Raw genomic sequence first — 19,460 nt, forward strand, 5'->3', positions numbered from 1 at the left:
GGAGGTCTCGGGGGAAGCCATGTACATCTCCAAGGTTGACTACCCTGGACCATGAGCTGCACTCAGGCAAGGCCAGCTCCAGGACAGGAGATTTTAAGGCAGTTCAAAGAGGGGAGAGAGCCCAGACTTCTAGGCCATGTGGCACCACCTGGGCCATCTGTGCCAGAGCCTTAGCCTTGGTTTTGACATTTTCAAAATGGAACAAGAAACCTCCTAGCTTGACAGCCAATTAGCCCAGGACTCATTGGGAAGGATTTGACAGCAAGAGGGAAAGTGTGAAAGAGACGATGGAAATGAGGTGACATATGAGTTATCTGTTACTGTTGCCGCAAACTCCAGCTTCAACAACAAGCATTTACTATCTCACAATTCCCCCTGGGTCACAAATTCAGGAGCAGCTTTAGCAGGGATCCCCCTCGGGCTCCCAGCCAAGTCTGCGGAGGCTCCTGTCATCCCAAGGCTGCTCTGGGCTAGTGGATCTGCCTCCAGAGGTGGCTGCTCATAGGCCGGTACCCTGAGGCCCCCGCAGGCCCCGAGAGACAGGGAGCAGGGCGCAGTGTCTCTTGTGAACGGCTTCTGGAGTCACACCATCGTGACCACATTATCAGGTCACGCAGGCCAGCCCTCCCTGCCTCTGCACGGGCCAGAGAAGCCCCTGGGGCGAGGCCTGGGGAGGAGCACCCAGCACGGAGCCCAACAGTGACATGGGGAGAGGCCTACCTGAGCCATTTGGAGAAGCTGAGAAGGAGGTCCCAAGTCACACAGGCTGTGTGTCTGGGAAACGGAGGCAGCATGATCCCGAAGGCGAGAGCGAGGTTCTGGCAGAAGGAGGAAAGTTTGGCTCAATCAATGTCGACCAGGGTCGAGTGGGGTCCTGGGGAGGTGCAGGCAGTGTTTTCCACAAAGGGCCGCGTGGGCCTCCCAGGTCTCCTCACCCTCCTGCTGAGGGTTTTCATTAACCAGCCTTTAAAAACACCTGGGCCATTCTCGGCTCACAGGTGGTACTGAAGTCACCCGGGGCCACAGAGTGCCAGCCTGCCCTGCTGGGCAGTCCTGGGACCGCTGGACACAGCATGGTTAGACCTGAGAAGTAGAGGCTCCAAAGCTCATCCATCCCCATGAGCACCTGTAACTTCACTAGAAGGTTCTACAGCTGACAGGTGCCGCTTATTAGTGACTAAGTTACAAAAAGTAAGCCAGGTTGTGGTGGTGCACACCTATAATCTCAGCAATGTGGAGGCTGAGGCAGGAGGTTCACAAGTCTGACATCAGCCTCAGCAACTTAGCCTGCCCCTGTCTCAAAACTAAATAAATAAATAAATAAATAAATAAATAAATAAATAAATAAATAAATAAATAAATGGGCTGGAGTTGTAGTGCCATAAAGTGCCCCTGGGGTCAATCCCCAGTACCAGAAAAAAAAAGTTACAAAAATTAAAAACACCCTCCCTACAGATGTGCTTAGGGCAGCCCCATATTCCCAGCCCAACCTGCTACACAGTGCCCCACTGGGGTCCTCCAGATTGATCTCCTTGGTCTGGTGTCCACATTCCCAAGGGAGGGAATTTGTATTTGAATTTCACCTCCAAGGTTTATGATTACATTTGATCTTGTAGTATGAGCACTGTGTTTTCTATGTGTTTGGGGTAAGGAAGAAAGCATAAAGAAAAGTCCCATCCAGTTTTACTCAAAAGTAATTTAATGAGCAAGGGATGACTTTTAAACCATTATCCAAACAACTAAAATTCCCATTTGCAGCAAGCTGTACAACAGCAGGAAGCAGGAAGGGGTATGGAATGGGACATGAGGTTTTATCTTTGCCTGTGTAATTTTAACATATTAAAGATTCTGAAAACTTATCTCTTTTGGAGAAAAATATCTCCCTTAATGTTGGCCTTCTGTGAGCTGAATGATGAGTGCAGTACTTGTAAACCTACTTGACACTAGTAAACCAAACTGAAATTTGGGGAAAAAAACAACAACAAAAACTGAAAGCATGGAAGACTGAGAATTTAGTGCATGCAGAGGCTTGTTTTTACCTCCCTCAAGCTGCCAGAAGTTGGGCAGAATCAGTTGACTGACATTTACAACAGCCCTCACACTAAAAATGCCATCTTACTCCAAAAACACCGGGACCTCTGCGGCCTCACCGCTGCACAGATCAGAGAAGCTGCCCTGACACTATCCAGCCTTCAGCACATGCTTTCCAAATCACAGCCTCACATGTCCCTCCAGAACACAACTCCCAAGGTGACACGCTTAGACAATGACCCTGTGAAGTGACAGAGTCATCCTGAAACCTGGGAACAAGAGGCTGCACTGGAAAGAGTGGGGTACAGTGACCCAGGGATGGTCCCTCCTCACCCACCAGTGGCCTGGGCACAGCAGAGCCAGTGAACGTGGCCCTCGGGGCCCTAGGGATGAGGGGCTGGGTGCATGCAGCGAATCCTCCAGGGGGAATCCTCCAAAGGACCTTCAAGATAATGTTTAAAAAGGAGAAAAAAAGCCAGGCATAGTGGCGCACACCTGTAATCCCGACAGCTCAGGAGGCCAAGACAGGAGGATTGGGAGCTCAAAGCCAGCCTCAGCAAAAAGCAAGGCGCTGAACAACTCAGTGAGACCTCTAAATAAAATACAAAATAGGGCTGGGGATGTGGCTCTGTAGTTGAGTGCCCCGAGTTCAACCCCCTAACCCCCCCCAAAAAAAAAGGTAGGAAAAAAAGACAGTTACAAAACAGTACACACAGCACGATCCTATCTAAGTTTAATGAAAGAAGGGAAAGATCAAACCCCACATGTGACCTTTCACAGGCACAGAGAATTTCTGGAAGGGTCTGTGAGAACAGGGTGGGGGGGTTCACCTGCAGAGGGAGAGCTGAGGACTCTGTTCAACACAGTCCTGTGCTTTTCTTCTAACCAATTAAATATGGGCTGCTTTGACTTTTTTTTTTAACTATTATTGTTTTAAACTTTGATTTCAAAACATTGAGAAAAAGCCTTTTGCCCTGATCCCTGAAATGTCCATGAAACTATGAGGAGAAAACCAGGAAAACAAACTTCAAAAACTTGGAGGTGTTGGCACCCTGAGGCCATCAGTTATAGTGGGAGAGCAGAGCTGGGGCTGCTGATGTAGGCAGGGACAGTCCAGCTCATGCAGGGCCCAAAGCCACCACGTATCTCAAGAGGGCAGTGCCAGGCTGGAGGAATTGCTGCCCAGCCTATAGGAAGTGGGAGGCCACTGTGTTCCTCCCCTCCCCAGGAGCTGGGGAGTCTCGTCAGGAGTCAAACCACTCCAGAGAAAGGACATTTGGTAATTGACCGCAAACCCACCAGGCCACAGGACCCCACAGCAAGTCCAGTGGCTCCCAGGGCTCAGCTCCCATCAGTGTGAAGCAACATCTGAGCAGAGCTCCCTGCCAAGGAGTACAGAGGGAACCTGGGGCAGAAGGAAGCTTCTGGATCAGAGACTGTATCTATGAAACATGGAGGGCACATTCAGGTGGAGGGCAGGGACAGTGTCAGCTCTGCAGAGGGACAGGGCTCAGTGGGGACATAAGAAGGAGCTCTCGCAGCAAGGTCCCAGCACTGGCAGAAAAGCGCTGGGGGCCATGCCAGGGAGAGGCAGCAAAGGCCCAGAACAGGCCCAGGGCACAGTGGCGACATGGCGTGGACTGGCGCTGGGTTCTAGCACTCCTGCAGCCTCCGCATGCCCATGACCGCAGCCTGCACGCTGAGGGCTGCTCCAAGGTCACCAGGGCTTCCGTGCCAGCAGGTTCCCCTCCAGACAGGCCAGAGCCACGTCTAGCTCGCCTTTCTCCATCTTCTTTCTCTTCCTTCCTGTCTTCTTGGAGTTTTTGAGTCAGGTATCTGGTTGAAGATGGAGGCAGGTTAGCTCTGGCTTTGGAGGAAACAGAACCTGAGGAGCCATGATTCACATCAATGCTCTCTCTCTCTCTCTCTCTCTCTCTCTCTCACACACACACACACACACACAAACACACACACACACACACACACACACTGCAACACCAGCCTGGTAACCTCCCTAAGGGTACTCAGCTCAGTGCCACCAGGGAAGAGGAAAGACTGTAGCAGCCTTGGATTCAAGGTCAAGGTCACTGGCAAACTGCAGCTTCAGTGACTGAGGCAAAATCAGCAACAAGTTCTGAAAGACACCAGGACCAGGCAGCTTATTGGCTGAAGGACGGCCAAACAAGAGCAGGCAGGCTGGGGACAAACAGATGGACAGACAGTGGGGAGCTGGGCCCAGAGCAGCCTGACGGGGACCAGGAGCATGAGGAGTCCCTGGACAAAGGGAGGCAGGGCTCTGGTCTCCTTTCCCAAGTGAGAGGTGGCCAAGGGTGCTGGGCACCCAGTATCAATTTCACGGGCACAAATCAAGCAATGCTTGTGACACTCTCAGACATGCCAGGGATGGTTCTGCTACTGAAGAGAAGCAGGCAGGGGCTGAGCACTGGCTCTGGCAGGTGACAGACTATGTGTGGGGTGGGGATGGAGCTCAGGAGTAGAAGTGTGAGACCCTAGGATCCATCCCCAGCTCCAAAAAAAAAAAAAAAAAGAGAACAAATTTTACCCCAAATGAAATCTCTTCGCCTCAGAAGAGCCTTTAAGCCCATCTTGACCTACCCAAGGAGGGTTCTTCCCTAGCCACACATTGCAGGAGGAACCTGCAGGCACCAGAGGACAGCAGCTGAAGTGTCCCCGGAAAACACATCCTGCATGAAGCAAGCAAGTGCAAATCAGGGGGGTTGGAGGTTCGACCTGGGGCGGACACTGAGAAGCACAGGCCCGGAGGGGAGCGCAGCGGGCTCCTGAGCATCCTCTGGCACACGCCCCATGCACGCGGTTAACGAAACGCCAAACGTCTGTACCAGGATCACGAGCACTGCAGTGACCACCGTGCATCCCGAGGTGCAGGTCCACGCCTGTTAGCTCACAGCGCTTTCAGAATGTTCGATTATCCACTCAATAGCAGCCCACCCCTGCAGCAACACAGAACAAGGTCCACTGTGAGTTCCGCTGCGGGCCTGCGCGGGCGGCAGGAGAGGGGCGACACTGTGGTGAAGACACAGCAGCGACCTGTCCAGCATCGCCCTCAAGCTCAAAATCAGCCGGAATGCTTTCTCTACCATCTTAGTAAATTGACACCCTCGCTCCAGCTTTCCTAGCCTTGGCACCCCCTTAGTATAACACAGAAGGTCCTCATTCCCCCAGAGGTTTGTGAATGCAACCCTGATGTCCCAAGTCCCATCCTTGAGCCTGCTGCCTAGAGGCCAGGGGGACCCCGGCCACAGGCCTATCTGTACCCCACCCCCACCCCATCTACACAAGGCTACCAGCTGTTCCTAGGCATATGGAAAGACTAGCCCATCTGCCTCCTGGGTGGCAAAAGGCAGTTCCAGCAGAGAAGATGATTCCTTTCCTCCTAGGTACAGGCAGTGACTGCTTAAGCCTTTCACATTCCACCTCTTAGGAAGTGAAGTAAAAGAAAGCCAGTGTGGCTCCTCTGCCTTCACCCTGCTTGCTCTCCACGAAGCTCTGAGAGGGGTTTACATCACTGGGCATCCCCTGTCCCCACCCTCCTGGAATATTTTGTTCCAGTCGACTTCTGAAGCCAAGCACCTGAGGGCAAGAAGTTGAGGGGCATATCCTCCATGAGAACTCCACCCGTTTCTTACCCCACCTCCCCTGAGTAGAGCAAAGTAACTGCCTACAGTTCTCAAATCTGGACTTTTCTTTTTTTGATGGGGGTGGTATTGGTGACTGAACCCAGGGTCTCTTATACTGAGTACAGCCCCAGCCCCTCTTATTGTTTTAGACAGGGTCTTACAAAGTTGCCCAGGTGGCCTCCAACTTGACATCCTCCTGCCTCAGCCTCCTGAGTTCCTGGGTCTACAGGTGGGTACAGCAGAGCCTGCCTCAAATCTAATTTTTCTTTTAAAAAATAATAACAGGGTAGGCAGGCTCTTCTATTTGCAACTAGTTAAAATGCAGGCCAAATGTGGTTTCACCAATTGGTGACTTAAGCATGGAAATGTCAGAGGACAGACAGGTGAGGATGGAGGGAACATGAGGTCAAGAGAACAATTCTATAAAATGGGTGCACTGCACTGACCCCCACATGCTTTCTTTTCCAAGAAGCAATTTACATGCATCCTTGCTGGTCTAAGAGGACAGACTATGTCACATTCCTTAGGAAACTACTTATTATCTGCATAAGAAATCCAAGCCCAAAATAATGTTCATCAGAGGCACCCAGACATTATTATTGGTAATAACCAGATCCTGAAACTCCAGGATATAAGGATAATTCCTCCTAACAATAAAATCTATAAGAATGTATAGTTAAGGATCCAGTTATAACCAATCAGCATGGGCCAAGGTGACCTAGAGTTGCCATGGCAGTGAATACTTGGAAGTCTGATGTTACCCTGCTGTCATTCAAAAGTCAAGAGGTGGACCTGGGTGGAACATTGGAAACTTCTCTGGGATCCCCAATAAAATGAATGCAGGAGAGGCATGTTGCCCCTCTCCTCTCCAAGGACCCACTCTCTCCCTTGAAAGTGTTCCCTTTCCCTTTTCCTATTCCTTCAATAAACTCATTTCTGTCACTCTAAGTGACATGCCTAAAATCTTTCTGACTTGATTGCAAGAATCAGGGCTTGGGGGCAGGGGGTCTTCATACTGCCTCAGTTTCTCAGAAGGCCCCAGTTCTGTAACAGAAGGAAAGGAAGGACAGCCCAAATGATTCAGAAAATGAAAATGGAGAATCCAGGGTGGGAGGAATGGACCAGGGGAAGACATGAGCCGTGAAGTGAGCCAAGGTGGAAAGCAAAGGCCCTGCTCTGGCAAGAACCACCTTTAACTTGAGGAACTTCTCCCTTCCCAACTTCCAAGCTCATTCCACCAATCTGATGGAGGGGAAGGACATCTGGACTCCCAGGTTGATCTCTGCCACTACCCCAGCCCCTGGGCAAAGATGGAGACCTCCACAGAGCTCACTCCCAAATCCTGCTGGTGGGCACCACAGCTTGGGGCAGTCAAGCACAGCACCTGGTGCCTGTTGTACAGAACATGCTGCCTGACAGCGTCAGAGCACACCATTTCCTAGTGTCATGTGGTGGGCTTGTTTGCTTTTGCAGAACCTCCAGAATTTGGGCTCTCTTGAAGGGGTAGCTGCCCTGGCTGGGTTTATACTCCAGGTCTGCCCCTTACTTTCCCTACTAAGGAGAGTAGCCCTATGGCTCCCCTGGCCATAGACATTTTGCCCTTCAGGCCCTGTCCAGCCTTCCAATGCCACTGGTTTTGAATGTAACTGTGGGAAATGCTGTGGAATTATAAGCTCAGCTACTGATGGAGAGCCCCAGCACCTAGGAGGACTTATAGCACTAAGAATGTCTCCTGCATCACTTGGCACTTAATATTGACCACAAACAGGACCCCGCACTGGTACAAACCTTCTTGGCATTGGATGATATCGTGTTTGCCATGAGACTTTCCAGATAGCTGCCAAGGTTAATCCCCTTCACGGTGATGATGGCTTCCTGTGTGAGCACAGTCCTGCGGGAGAAAATAGGTGAAGAAGTGGAAAAGGGAGCTCCCCCACCACTGCTATTCTACGTGCAAATCCCAGGATGAGAAGGCTCACTTTCCAGGGTTCTCCGGGTGAGGTGTGTACACCAACCTCTCATTCACTGACACCAAATTTGTGAGTGTGATCTTCAAAAAGAAAAAAAAAAAACAATAGCTTTAAGTTCTATTTCTCTTGTACTTCTTCCCAAACCATCTGCCCATATTCTTCCACCCCAAAATTAACACTGAGCAGAGCCAAAGCAAACACATAGGCACCAAAGGCCCAACCACATCATGTTCTAGGGACGCCATATTTCAGCTCTTCCTGTGGGCAGCTGGCATCTCTTCTGTGCCAGTGCTCTGGCCTCCAGGGTACTTCCAAGCTATCAGATGCACCAGCAGTTACAGGAAAGGACAGTGCCCATGTGAACAATAGCAAGCTCTCTGCCCCCTTGCACCAGAACCAGGTCTTGAGGCCCTGGCTCCTGGGACTACATGGGACAGACCCCAGTAGCCACATAAAGACTGTGGAGGCCTTGTCTCCTCAACATCACTTCCTGTAAACAGCCAAGTGCCTCATTCAGCTAGGTTTTCTGCTGAGGCCTACTGGAGAACTGGTGCTCCAGCACAGCACTGTGAACAGGAGCTGACAGTACTCCCTGACGTGGTGGCTGCAGACACATGAAGTGAATGAACACCTAGAATGTGGCTAGTTTGACTGAAGTATGGGATTTAATTTCATTCATTCCAATTAATTTGTTCAAATAGCCACATGTGGCCAGTTGGCTCCCACCCAGAACCAGGAAGTGCTGGAATTTTTATGCAGGAGAGGCAACTTAGGGAGTCCTTCAGCAACCTAGTATAGAACCCTCTTCTCCAAGAGCTAGTTCCAACACAAAACCTTTGTTTGTTGTTTGAGACCAGGTCTCTCTTTGTTGCCTGGGTTGGTCTCCATCGCCTGGCCTCTAGCAATTCTTAATCCTCCTACTCTGAAGAAGCTAGGATTTCATGAATGTACCACTGTGCCCAGCAAGACCATTTAAAAAAGAAAAAAAAGTTGTCAAAAGCAAGATAACCTTTCAGCAGTGATAAACACTTATTTTCTGCTCATGCAATAATTTCACTAAAATCCTGTACTTTCCCTATTCCTCCACAGCTAGCCAGCCTCTGCCTGCCCAGCCCATCTGTGTTCTGATACTAGGGTACACCTGCTAGTCTGTCTGGGAAACTCCTGCAGTCTTCAAGCCCCAGCCTCCCCTTAGCTCCCCTACAAGGTTCCCTCATGGCCCCATCAGGGGCTTTTGCCCTTACTGTTTACACGCCTGCACAGTTGGTCACGCTGCACATGGGGTGTTATACCAGCGAGGGCAGGAGTATATGTCTTGCATTCCCTGCCCCTAGCATGATGCCTGGCAGACAGCAGACTCCTGATGTGGTTAATGGAACCAATCAATGAGTGATTCCCAAGGGACAAAGCAGGCAAACCAGAAGAGGGGGATGATGGAGAAGTAAAGCTCCACAGAGGAGTACTGGGATGGGATTTTTCCCAGAATGGCTCATTTCTGTGGTTACTAAGAATAAGTGATATTTGTAAAATGAGCCATTTTCCTATCCTGTGCATTTTCCCATCCTGTGCATTTTCCCCAAGATGCTCTTTGAAACTGCATCAGCTCAATACCATCTACACAATTTTAATTAAAAGTAGTAAAAGAGGAGTGAAGAGAGAACATGGCTTTCAGCATGACCAGTAGGGCTGAAGGTGTGGCACAGTGGCAGAGTTCTTGCCTGGCATGCACAAGGCCCTGGGTTCAATCCCCAGCACTGTAAAAACATAAAACAAAATAGGCTCGGTGACACACATCTGTACTCCCAGTGACCTGGAGGCAGAGGCAGGAAGATCACAAGCTCAAAGCTACCCAGGCCACTGAGTAAGACCCTTTCTCATAAAAATTAAAAAGGACGAGGATGTAGCTTGGTGGTAGAGCACCCCTGGGTTCAAGCCCAGTACCACATAAATAAAAATAATTGAAAAACCACTAAAAGTGACATCTACTTCTAGGAATCAAGACAGTGTTTGTTGTTTGAGACCAGGTCTCTCTTTGTTGCCCTAGTTGTGTCCTGTCACCTCATCTGCCAGCCAGTGTGTTCATGTGGTGACAGTCATCAACATGGGCCTTGTTTGTCTTATCCCTCTTAAGTGACACATGAATACTGTGCATCTTCATGGGCTGGCATGTCATATACAACACATGCACACACTGTGAGAGGGCTACATCAGGTTGGCACAGTGTCTCCTCCAGTGGTGTTACCCTTTGTGTTTACAGCACACAGTCTTTCTTCTGGCTTTTCTGAAATATTCAGTCCACTGTCGTCTTCCATAATCATACCATGGAGCAACAAACAGCTCACAGACTTGGTTCCCTTAATTGGAAATGTGCATTTTTCTACATGCTTATTATATTTGTTTTTGTCTTTTAATTTTTTTTTTAACTGAGAATTGAGCCCAGTGCACTTTACCATTGAACCACACTTCCAGTGCTTTATTTTTTATTTTGAGACAAGGTCTCACTAGGTTGCTGAAGGACTCCCTAAGTTGCTGATACAGGTCTCAAACTTGCAATCCTCCTGCCTCAGCCTCCCAAGCAGCTGAGATTACAGGTATATGCCACCACACCTGTCTTTATTATATTAGAATAAAAAGCAAATTTAAAAACTCAAATAAATTTGAACTTCCTATGAAATTCAGTGCTCACTGAGGCCAGAGCCAAGCTGGAAGTAAGATTAAATGAAGGCGCTACGCACCATCACCAGGACACGGCTAAGCACCGCTCTCCTAGGCCATTGCTTACATTGCTGGAACAAAGTTCCATTTTCTTTTCCACTGGATCCACAACAGAATGCTCTTTGATGTATGTCAAAGTCCTACTGGTCCCCAAAATCTAAAAAACAAAATGAAACTAGTATAGTAACATGCTAGAATTCCGTTTGCTAATTAATTCACCTATTTACTGGACAATGATGTGACTGGGAAATGGACACAACAGACAAAATCTAGTCTTCAGGACACTTCCATTCCCATAGGTGACACATGTTGAAAAAACTAAATGAGTTCAGAGCTTGAGTGCATGACAGTAACTAATGCTTTGACAAAAAAGTAGGGTGAGATATGGAGACCAAAGTGGCCCAGAAGGCCCCTCTGCTGGGAAGGCCTCTGGGATGAATTCTGTGGGAGGGTCAGGCACGAGGGATGTCAGATCCAATGTGGTGTACAAACCCTCATGGAAGAGTCTCTGAGAGAGCCAGTAGCAACAAGAGGCCAGATTTACTCATTTAGTGACCTCCAGAGCAACTCTTCCAGTTATCTGCCGAATTGTGTCCCCTCTAAATCCATATTTTGAAGCCTCAACCCACAGGACCTCAGATTGTGAGTAGAACGGGTTGCTAGACCTCATTAAGTAAAAATGGGGTCCTATGGGTGGGCGCTATTCCAGGATGAGTGGTGTCCTTCCCAGGAAACAGTCAACATGTAGGTAGGGGGCGCAGAGGCCCTGGAGGAAGCCCGCCCGAGGACACCTTGACTTGGGGCTCTGCCCTGCAGGACTGAGAGCCGACAGCCTGAGCTGCGTGTGCACCTCGGCATCTCGGCAGGCAGCCCAGCAGAAGAAGCAGATGAAGCTATTGCGCCCAATGGGGCAGGCAGGGTGGCGCAGAGAAGGGTGCAGGGGCCCCGCAGCCAGAACGAGGTGGCCTCAAGATGCGGTGGCCGGGCGGGCGCTCACCGCGCGCACGAGGCTGGGCAGCCCCCACTCGGTGCTGAGCAGGCGCAGGCTGTGCAGCCGCCCATGGCCATCCACTCGGCGCTCCAGCACGTCCACGCCCACCACGCACGGGTTCATCGGGTTCGGGTACTTCCGCATGGCTGCCTTGATCACCGTGTCCCACGGGTGGCTGGCGGGAGAAACACAGTCAGCCCCAGAAGTCGCAACCTGGGGACGCTGGGCCGCAGAGCGGCACCGGAGCCAGGATGCTGCATCTACAGGGGATGGGCGGCAATGCAGTGCTCCTTCCTGGGGGTTCAACGCTTTAGCCAAACTAATCTATGCAGAGAATCTACTCCAGGCCCAACCCTGGATTCTGTGAGCCTTGCTGCTGGTGGGCTCTGGGGCAGAGCAGTTCCCACACCCAGCCTGGCATGCCACAGTAAGCTACCGTTGGCACCAGGCCCCCACACACCTGCATCCCTAGCCCAGTTGCCACATGGTGGGCCCTGGGCTGCAGGGTTTTCTTCCTCTGACCCAGGCTGTTTCCTCTCTCAGGCCTTGCTCTGTACTCAGGGAGGCAAAATACTGTTGGCAAGAGGTGTCCCTGCAGTGAGTAAATGCTCCCATCTCTATGGTATGTGGCCCTCCCTGGTGCTGCTCCATGGGGACAGAGAACCCTAGGCAGCCAGCACCAGGGTGTGCCTTCCTGCCTGGCTGCCACAGTGAATACAAGCTGGACTCTAACTTCCAGTTGGCCTTGGGGTCCTACATGACCACCTGGACATCTGGTAGCTAAGAATATTATTGTAGAATAAATAACACAACTTGCCGGGCGCAGTGGCAAATGCCTGTAATCCCAGCTGCTTGGGAGGCTGAAACAGGAGGATGGCAAATTCAAAGCCAGCCTCAGTAAAAGTGAGGCATTAAGCAACTCAGTGAGACCTTGTCTCTAAATAAAATACAAAATAGGGCAGGGGATGTGGCTCAGTGGTCAGGTGCCCCTGAGTTCGATCCCCAGTACAAAAAATAATAATAATAATAATAAATAACACACCTGTCTTATATGCATCCTGAGCAGGCTACTGCTCCCAGCCAAACAAGTGCTATCAAAAATCAACTACAGAAGTCCCCCACTTACCATAGCTGGATTTAGGAGTTTTTCAATTTCACGAAGGTACAAATGCATATCCATTCATTCTAGTTTTGACTTACAGTACAGTATCCATAAAGTTACGTGAGACTCTTAGTGCTCGTGTTTTCTGATATTCATCATAAAATGGGGTTGTGTTGGATGGTTTTGCCCAGGTGTAGGCTAAGGCAACTATTCTGAGTACATTTTAGGCAGCTAGACCATGGTATGGAGTAGGGTAGGCATACTGGATGTATTTTCAACTGGCAATCATTGTCACCTATGATGTGTCTAATTAGGACATGACCCCACGTCCTGAGGAGCAGCTCTGCTATGTTCCAGCTTCTAAATGGTATATGACCAAGCAGCCACCTTTTTTTTTTTTTTTTTTTGGTACTGGGGATTGAACTCAGGGTTACTCAACCACTGAGCCACATCCCCATCCCTATTTTGTATTTTATTTAGAGACACAGTCTCACTGAGTTGCTTAGCACCTCAATTTTTTTGGTGAGGCTGGCTTTGAACTCACAACCTTCCTGTCTCAGTCTTCCTAGCCACTGGGATTTCAGGCCAACACCACCGAACCCAACCCCAAGCAGCCACTTTTATTGTAAAAATGTATTCAAATGTTTAAAAATAAAGAGAAGTGTGAAGAAATTTAAAAGCTTCTACAAGGTGCCCTCTCCAACAATAACCATGGCAACATTCTAACATGCATCTGCCCCTTACATCAGCACAAACACCTCGGCTTCCTGGAGGTTAGCCAGGCTGGGAAGATGGTGGGCCACAGGAACAGTGACCATATAAAGGTCACCTTCCACCATGCTCCCCCCTGCTCATACAGGCTCACAATCCTACCACATTCCCAGAGCCTGTGGGGGCCCCAGGTGTCCTCAAGCTCTTCGTAAAGCTTCCCCTGCAGGACACCACTTCCCTCTCTGACCCTGAGCCCTGCAACTGAGAAAAGTGAATACTTTTCCCCCTGGTCTGTCTCCTGCCATCAGACAAGCCCCAAACCAGGTACACCACTGCCACTGCTTTTCTGAACTCACAGGCCTCAGGCCCATCTGATGGAGCCAACCAGAAGGTCCACCACCCTATAATGGGCATGCACCTTCCCCCAGAACCCTGAGGGGCTGCTGTCAAGTCTGCCAACCTATCCTGGATGTTCTCCCCAGGATGCCTGCAAAGAGAATGTACCTCCACAATGCCATATCTCTCCAGATGCACCCAGGCAACTGTGAACAGCAAGCTTGGACCCTGCCTAAGCCCTAGGTGCATGCACACACCCATACACAGGTACACACACATGCACACACAATGCATGTGTGCATATACACTCATCTTTTTAAAAATTTAACTGATGATCCCCAGCATCAAAAAAGAAAGATTTGCCAGGCATGGTGGCGCACGCCTGTAATCCTAGCAGCTGGAGAGGCTGAGATAGAAAGATCTCAAGTTCAAGGCTAACCTCAGCAACAGCGAGGTGCTAAACAACTCAGTGAGACCCTGTCTCTAAATAAAGTACAAAATAGGGCTGGCGATGTGGCTCAGTGGCTAAGTGCCCATGAATTCAAGCCCAGTACAAAAAAAAAAAAGAAAGAAAGAAAGAAAGAAGACAAAAAAAGAAAAACTTACTGGGATTATACTCAATAAGAGTTTATTGAGCACTTTTTATAACTGATAAATTTTCCTGTATCACAAATCTTCTTTCAAAAATATGACTTTTAACAGCTGTATAATAGGTCATCCTATGAATATTCAACCAGTCTCTTAGGGTAACTTATTTTGACTGCTATCAATTTTGCATTATTCAGTCAGGACAGAAGTGAAGAGTGTAGATATGTATAGGAGGTAGTCTTCTAACGTATCTAACTTTTTTTTAGAATAAAGTTCTAGAACTGGAAGTAATAAATCCAATATCAGAAATTATGACCATATTAAAGTTTTGTTCCAGATCTGATGTCGTTTTTAATATAACTGGCCATTAATTTACTTTATTCTCATACAACTCTTGTTGTATAGGTCAAAAAGTCTGCAGCAGCCTGATTAAAACCAGGTTTCCCAGATCCCTATCCTATTTCTATGGAATTCAGTAGCCTATAAATTGTGAGAACCCAATCTAGAATCCTCTCTTTAACAAGGAACTGCATAGGCTCAGTTTTCAAACCACAGAATCTTGTCACTAGGTTAATGCAGCCACTGGCTTTAACATAAAGGGCTGGGGGCACAGAGAACTGGCTGGTCTCAATCTCTCTAGAGCATCCGGAGAACCAAGCACAGACACACTCAACCCTAGATCTAGGTAAGGAAAGAGAATCTAGATGCCTGAAAAGCAGAAAGGGTCCTTTCTCCATAAACAACCCATGGACTTCTGGTTTGAGTTCCATAAAAGTCATTACTTTAAGCAGAATGGACTACATCTTCCAATATAAAGCCTAAAATGATCTAAATGCAAAGAGATAATTTGCATTACTTATTTTTTTAAAAATTTTTTTAGTTATAGGTGGACACAATATCTTTGCTTTATTTTTATGTGGTGCTGAGGATCGAACCCAGTGCCTCATGCATGCAAGGCAAGCACTCTCCCTCTGAGCCACAACCCCAGCCCAAATTTGCATTACTTATCACAGATGGTTCTTTTATATAAAATTTTTGCATCTTTTTGGTTGATGATTTAAACATAATATAACCTGCTTAAAATATGCACATAATTCCATTAATTACAGCATGATGAGCCAAGAAGTTAACATAGACATAAGTAAAACTGAAGAAAAGGGTACAATAACCATAACATCTTTATAAGATCTAAGCAGCAAGTCAGTAGCACTCCTGTTGGGTCAACAGTCTGATACCCATTCAACTGGCAAAGCTCCAGTCTAGCATGAGCAAGGGATGGAAAGAACATGATAGACACAGAGTGCTGGTGGGCACAGCAGTCACAGAAGTGACTCATCTGGAAAGGCTGGTGACAGGCATGCCAACACACTCCCACCTCCAGGTTTAGGAAGATGAGGAATTTGTTGAAGTTTACTTTTAGAAGGAGCAGTTCCAGCTATACACTAGACAATGGTGGGAATGCGAACCCTGTCCCCAAAGGGAGGGAGGACTCTGCTGCCTCCCACCTAGGGATGGGTCCCCCATGCAGTTGTACTTTCACATGTCCCCCAGGATGAGAAAGACACCAGGCATCATCTGTGCCAGGGTGGCTAATCCAGGGAAGGTGTAAGGACAATCCTGGCTTCCATACTGGGGCTACTCTCTCTAGGCACAGCTGGGGTGTTACATGAAGAAAAACTTCCATCACTCTAGAATTTGCCAAAAATCACCCAGGGGTAGGGGCAGAGAGTGGGGACAGAGGTGAAACCCGAGAGGCTTCCAGAGGACAATCTAGGAGATGGCATCAGTACTCAGCACTCCAGTCTACTTTTATATATTTCTGAAATTTCCATAATAAAACTTTTTTTAAAAAAGTAGGTAGCCACAAATAATACAAAAGGGTCAGTTACATCCTACTGCCCAAAGGCTCTTAGGACAGGCCACAGCCTGGGCTCCAGGACCCTTTTAGGAAATGACTATCACAGCACTGCTGAGACATTACTGGCCTTCACCATACTGACTTTTAAACTGACGTTCCAAAAGCAATGGAGGGAAAGTGCCAGACTATCACCAGTGGTCAAGGCAGGACTCCAAACCACAGCCCAGCCACTGAGTTGCTCAACACTGCACACTCAGAGAAACAATGCCAGCTCCTCTTAGGGACATCTGTGGTGAAATGATAGAACGACTAAATCTACTGCCACTTAATCCCTATGTATGCCCCTCTGTGCTGTTCTGTGTGAGGCAACAGGAAGTGCACCAGAGGCCTTCTGCAGCAGACCAAGCTCCCTGGAGACCAAATCACCACCCAAGCCTGTATCTGGATAAACCGCACACATAATTCCATTAATTATGCACATAATTCCATTAATTACAACATGATGAGCCCAGAAGTTAACACAGACATAAGTAGAACTGAAGAAAAGGGTACTGCTTATTCCAACTTGGGATCTGGCAAGACTGTTCTAGAAAATTAATAAACTGAGCCTGTTCTTTTAAGACAGGCTGTTGTCAAAGATAGAATTTGTTGTCAAAGATAGAATTTGACGAAAACTGGATTCTGGGAAACTTTCCTTGAGCACTTTGACTGCAGCATTCTGCAACACAGGTGAACACTGCGTTCCAACAACCAGTGCAAATGTCACTAAATCACACCCAGGTGAAAGGCCCACTCACAGGTAGTTCTGAGGTTGGAATGGAATGGAGCTGTTTCCTCTGCTCACTATGGTTTTGTTTCAGATTTTATTTTGTAACAATTTTTAATAAGTCACCATTTGTTCTGCCATAGCAGCAAGGAAAAGCCACAAATTACCAACTACATACCTGTGTAAGGCTGGTGTTCATCCACACACTCCAACCAAAACAAAACCGCACAACACGAAACACAGAAGCAGGTTGAGAATCAAGCTACCTTCTGCTAATCCAGACTTGCAAATATTGTGTTAAAAATGCCACTCTTCCTGCCAGTTTTTGAAAAATGTAGGTTTTTTTTAAATGTTATGTTAGTGCAATAAATCTGTTATTGTTCATTATATGAATTAATATTTTAAATTATTTTTTAATATGGTTGATGTCGATAGACATATAAACAAAACTATTAGGGGTCTCCAAAATTGTAAAGTGGTCCTAGGGTTGAACAGCTGAGATCTAGTGGCTTAAATGGGCCCTTGACATAGGGCTGACTCCTGCAGTAAGCTTTGTAAGGGGAAAATTTAATGTCCCTTCAAGAAGACAAAGGACAAATGTGGCATATTCATATAATGGGATATTATACAGCTATTATAATCAATCCATACATACATTTATACACCTATATACATACATACATACACACACACACACACACACACACCTATATGTGTACTTAGATAGGTATATATCTATCCATATTGATATAGGTATCTATTGATACTAATATCAGATCACATAGATATCAATATGGACAGATCTTAAAAACCTACTGTTGAGAAGAAAAAATGCCAAATGATCTGTCCAAGGTGATGCCATTGATATCTATTTCCAAAAAAATGAATGTGTATGTTCTGTGTCCATTTACATACGTGTACATACATGTAGTCAACTGGACTTTGGCACACACACCAGAGCAAGGATTCCACCAAACCCAACATCTCTTCTGCCTTTGGGGAGAGCAGTGAGGAGAGATGACTGGGTCTGCAGGATGATGGAGATGGTTGTACAACTTACTAAAAATTTAAATTTTCTGTAAATACTGAAATTATGGAGGGCTGGGGATATAGCTCAGCTGGTAGAGTGCTTGCCTCCCATACACAAGGCCTTGTGTTCAATCCCCAACATCAAACAAAAAAACAAACAAACAAAAGAAAAAAACTGATATTGTACTATTTAAAACAGGTGACTTATATTACAGATAGGGGTCAAATGATATGTAAATTATATTTAATAAAGCTTAAAAATTAAGTGGTCCCAGGCATTGTGGCTCACACCTACAATCCTGATTTGGCAGGATGTGGTGGGAAGACCACAAGTTCAGCCAGCCTAAGCAACTTAGTGAGACCCTGTCTCAAGATAAAAAATTAAAAGTGCTGGTGGTGTGGCTCAGTGATAGAACATTGCTGGCTTCAATTCCCAGTTCGGAAAAAAAAAAAAATTTTAAATGACTGGCAGCTACAAAAATTGTCAAAAATTTCAACAGTGACTTTTCACAGCTGACCCTGGTCAGCCAACATTTCAAGACCCACTAGGGTGGTCCTTCTTAACAGGCCCACAAGGCAACAGATCCCCATCACCGCATTATGTACCGAATTCAACCTCTCCCTCTGCATCCAGAGGAGAATGACTCACCCACACCCCTGGGAGAACAGCCGGAGAAATGCAGCAAGCTGTGCAAAATAATATATCCTATCAAATCTAAAGATTTAATTTTAAAAAAAAAGTTTCAGAGGTTTTCAAGGTACTTGGTAAATATTTAGTATGACTTTACATGTACAAAGGACAAAATGACAATTCAATTTCAAGCAATAATCTCTCACACAAAAACAAAAGTCTTCTCTAAGTGGGGTCGGGGAATTTAAAAATCTTGTTCCTTTAAGACATTACAAAATGCCTTCGGATCAGTGACTTGGAGAAGGCCACCACTCAGGTCAGGAGGGCACTTTCCAGTAGCTTCTAGACTGCCAGAGGCTTCCCTGCCTACAAGTAAGCTCAGAGCTGCGGTCCCCAGGTGCCTTCCTCCGGCTCAGCTTCCTCAGGGGCTCGAGGCCCCTGGGCCCCTCCTGAGAGGTGCTGCAAGTTGAAGATGCCTGCTCTGCACAATCTCGGCAAAGCCCGAGCTGGCTCTGCACAATCACTGCCTGGGACCTCGCCCCCGCCGCACCGGAGAGCTAGGGCGCTGTGTCCGCCTTCCCGCACGGGGAGCCACAGAGCTGCCATCAAGCCTGCAAGCACCGGGTGAGGCCTGCGCCCAGTGGCCGGGCGCTCGCCCCAGGATTGCGGCCCCTGCCCGCAGCCCCGCGCAGCGCCCGGCCCAGCTGCCGCAGGCCAGGCTCCGCCGGACTCCGCCCAGCTACGCCGGGGAGAGGAGGGCGCCTGTCCTTAGCGGATGCCCAGGGCGGGAGCCGGGGTCGCTGCAGACCCTCCTCGTCCGCAGCCCCGCCTCACCCGAACACGTGCTCGGAGCTCCAGACCTTCATAGCCGCTGGCCCCGCTACTCCGCACTCAGTGATGCTGCACGCCCAGCGCGGCGGGGGCGGGAACGCGGCGGTGCTAGGAAACGCTCCAGTCACGTGACCGCGAGGTCCCTGCTGCTAAAAATAGGGATGCGCGAGGCTGCCGGCGGTACTCGCACTCTGCAAATGCCAGGACCAGGCTCCTGCAGGTTGTCCGAATTCTCCCAAAGC

The 19,460-nt window shown here is 48.2% G+C and overlaps 1 protein-coding gene across 2 annotated transcripts; it reads right to left on the reverse strand.

The window, feature by feature from the left end:
- Nucleotides 1-3,437: 3,437 nt before the first annotated feature.
- Nucleotides 3,438-19,287, reverse strand: Prelid3a (PRELI domain containing 3A). 2 transcript variants are annotated; one of them, XM_026415498.2, is made up of 7 exons: nt 19,222-19,287; nt 11,373-11,541; nt 10,443-10,532; nt 7,670-7,740; nt 7,479-7,581; nt 4,893-5,003; nt 3,790-3,867 (listed from the first exon to the last, which is right to left on the reverse strand). In XM_026415498.2, the coding sequence occupies exons 1-6, from the start codon at nt 19,251-19,253 to the stop codon at nt 4,950-4,952; spliced, it is 519 nt and encodes a 172-aa protein (XP_026271283.1). In that variant the 5' UTR covers nt 19,254-19,287; the 3' UTR covers nt 3,790-3,867; nt 4,893-4,949. The 2 variants fall into 2 exon arrangements, with proteins under 2 accessions (XP_026271282.1, XP_026271283.1); XM_026415497.2 differs by lacking the exon at nt 4,893-5,003 and having other exon boundaries at nt 3,438-3,867.
- Nucleotides 19,288-19,460: the final 173 nt, after the last annotated feature.

Source organism: Urocitellus parryii, chromosome 13 (assembly GCF_045843805.1).
Source record: "Urocitellus parryii isolate mUroPar1 chromosome 13, mUroPar1.hap1, whole genome shotgun sequence".
NCBI lineage: Eukaryota > Metazoa > Chordata > Mammalia > Rodentia > Sciuridae > Urocitellus > Urocitellus parryii.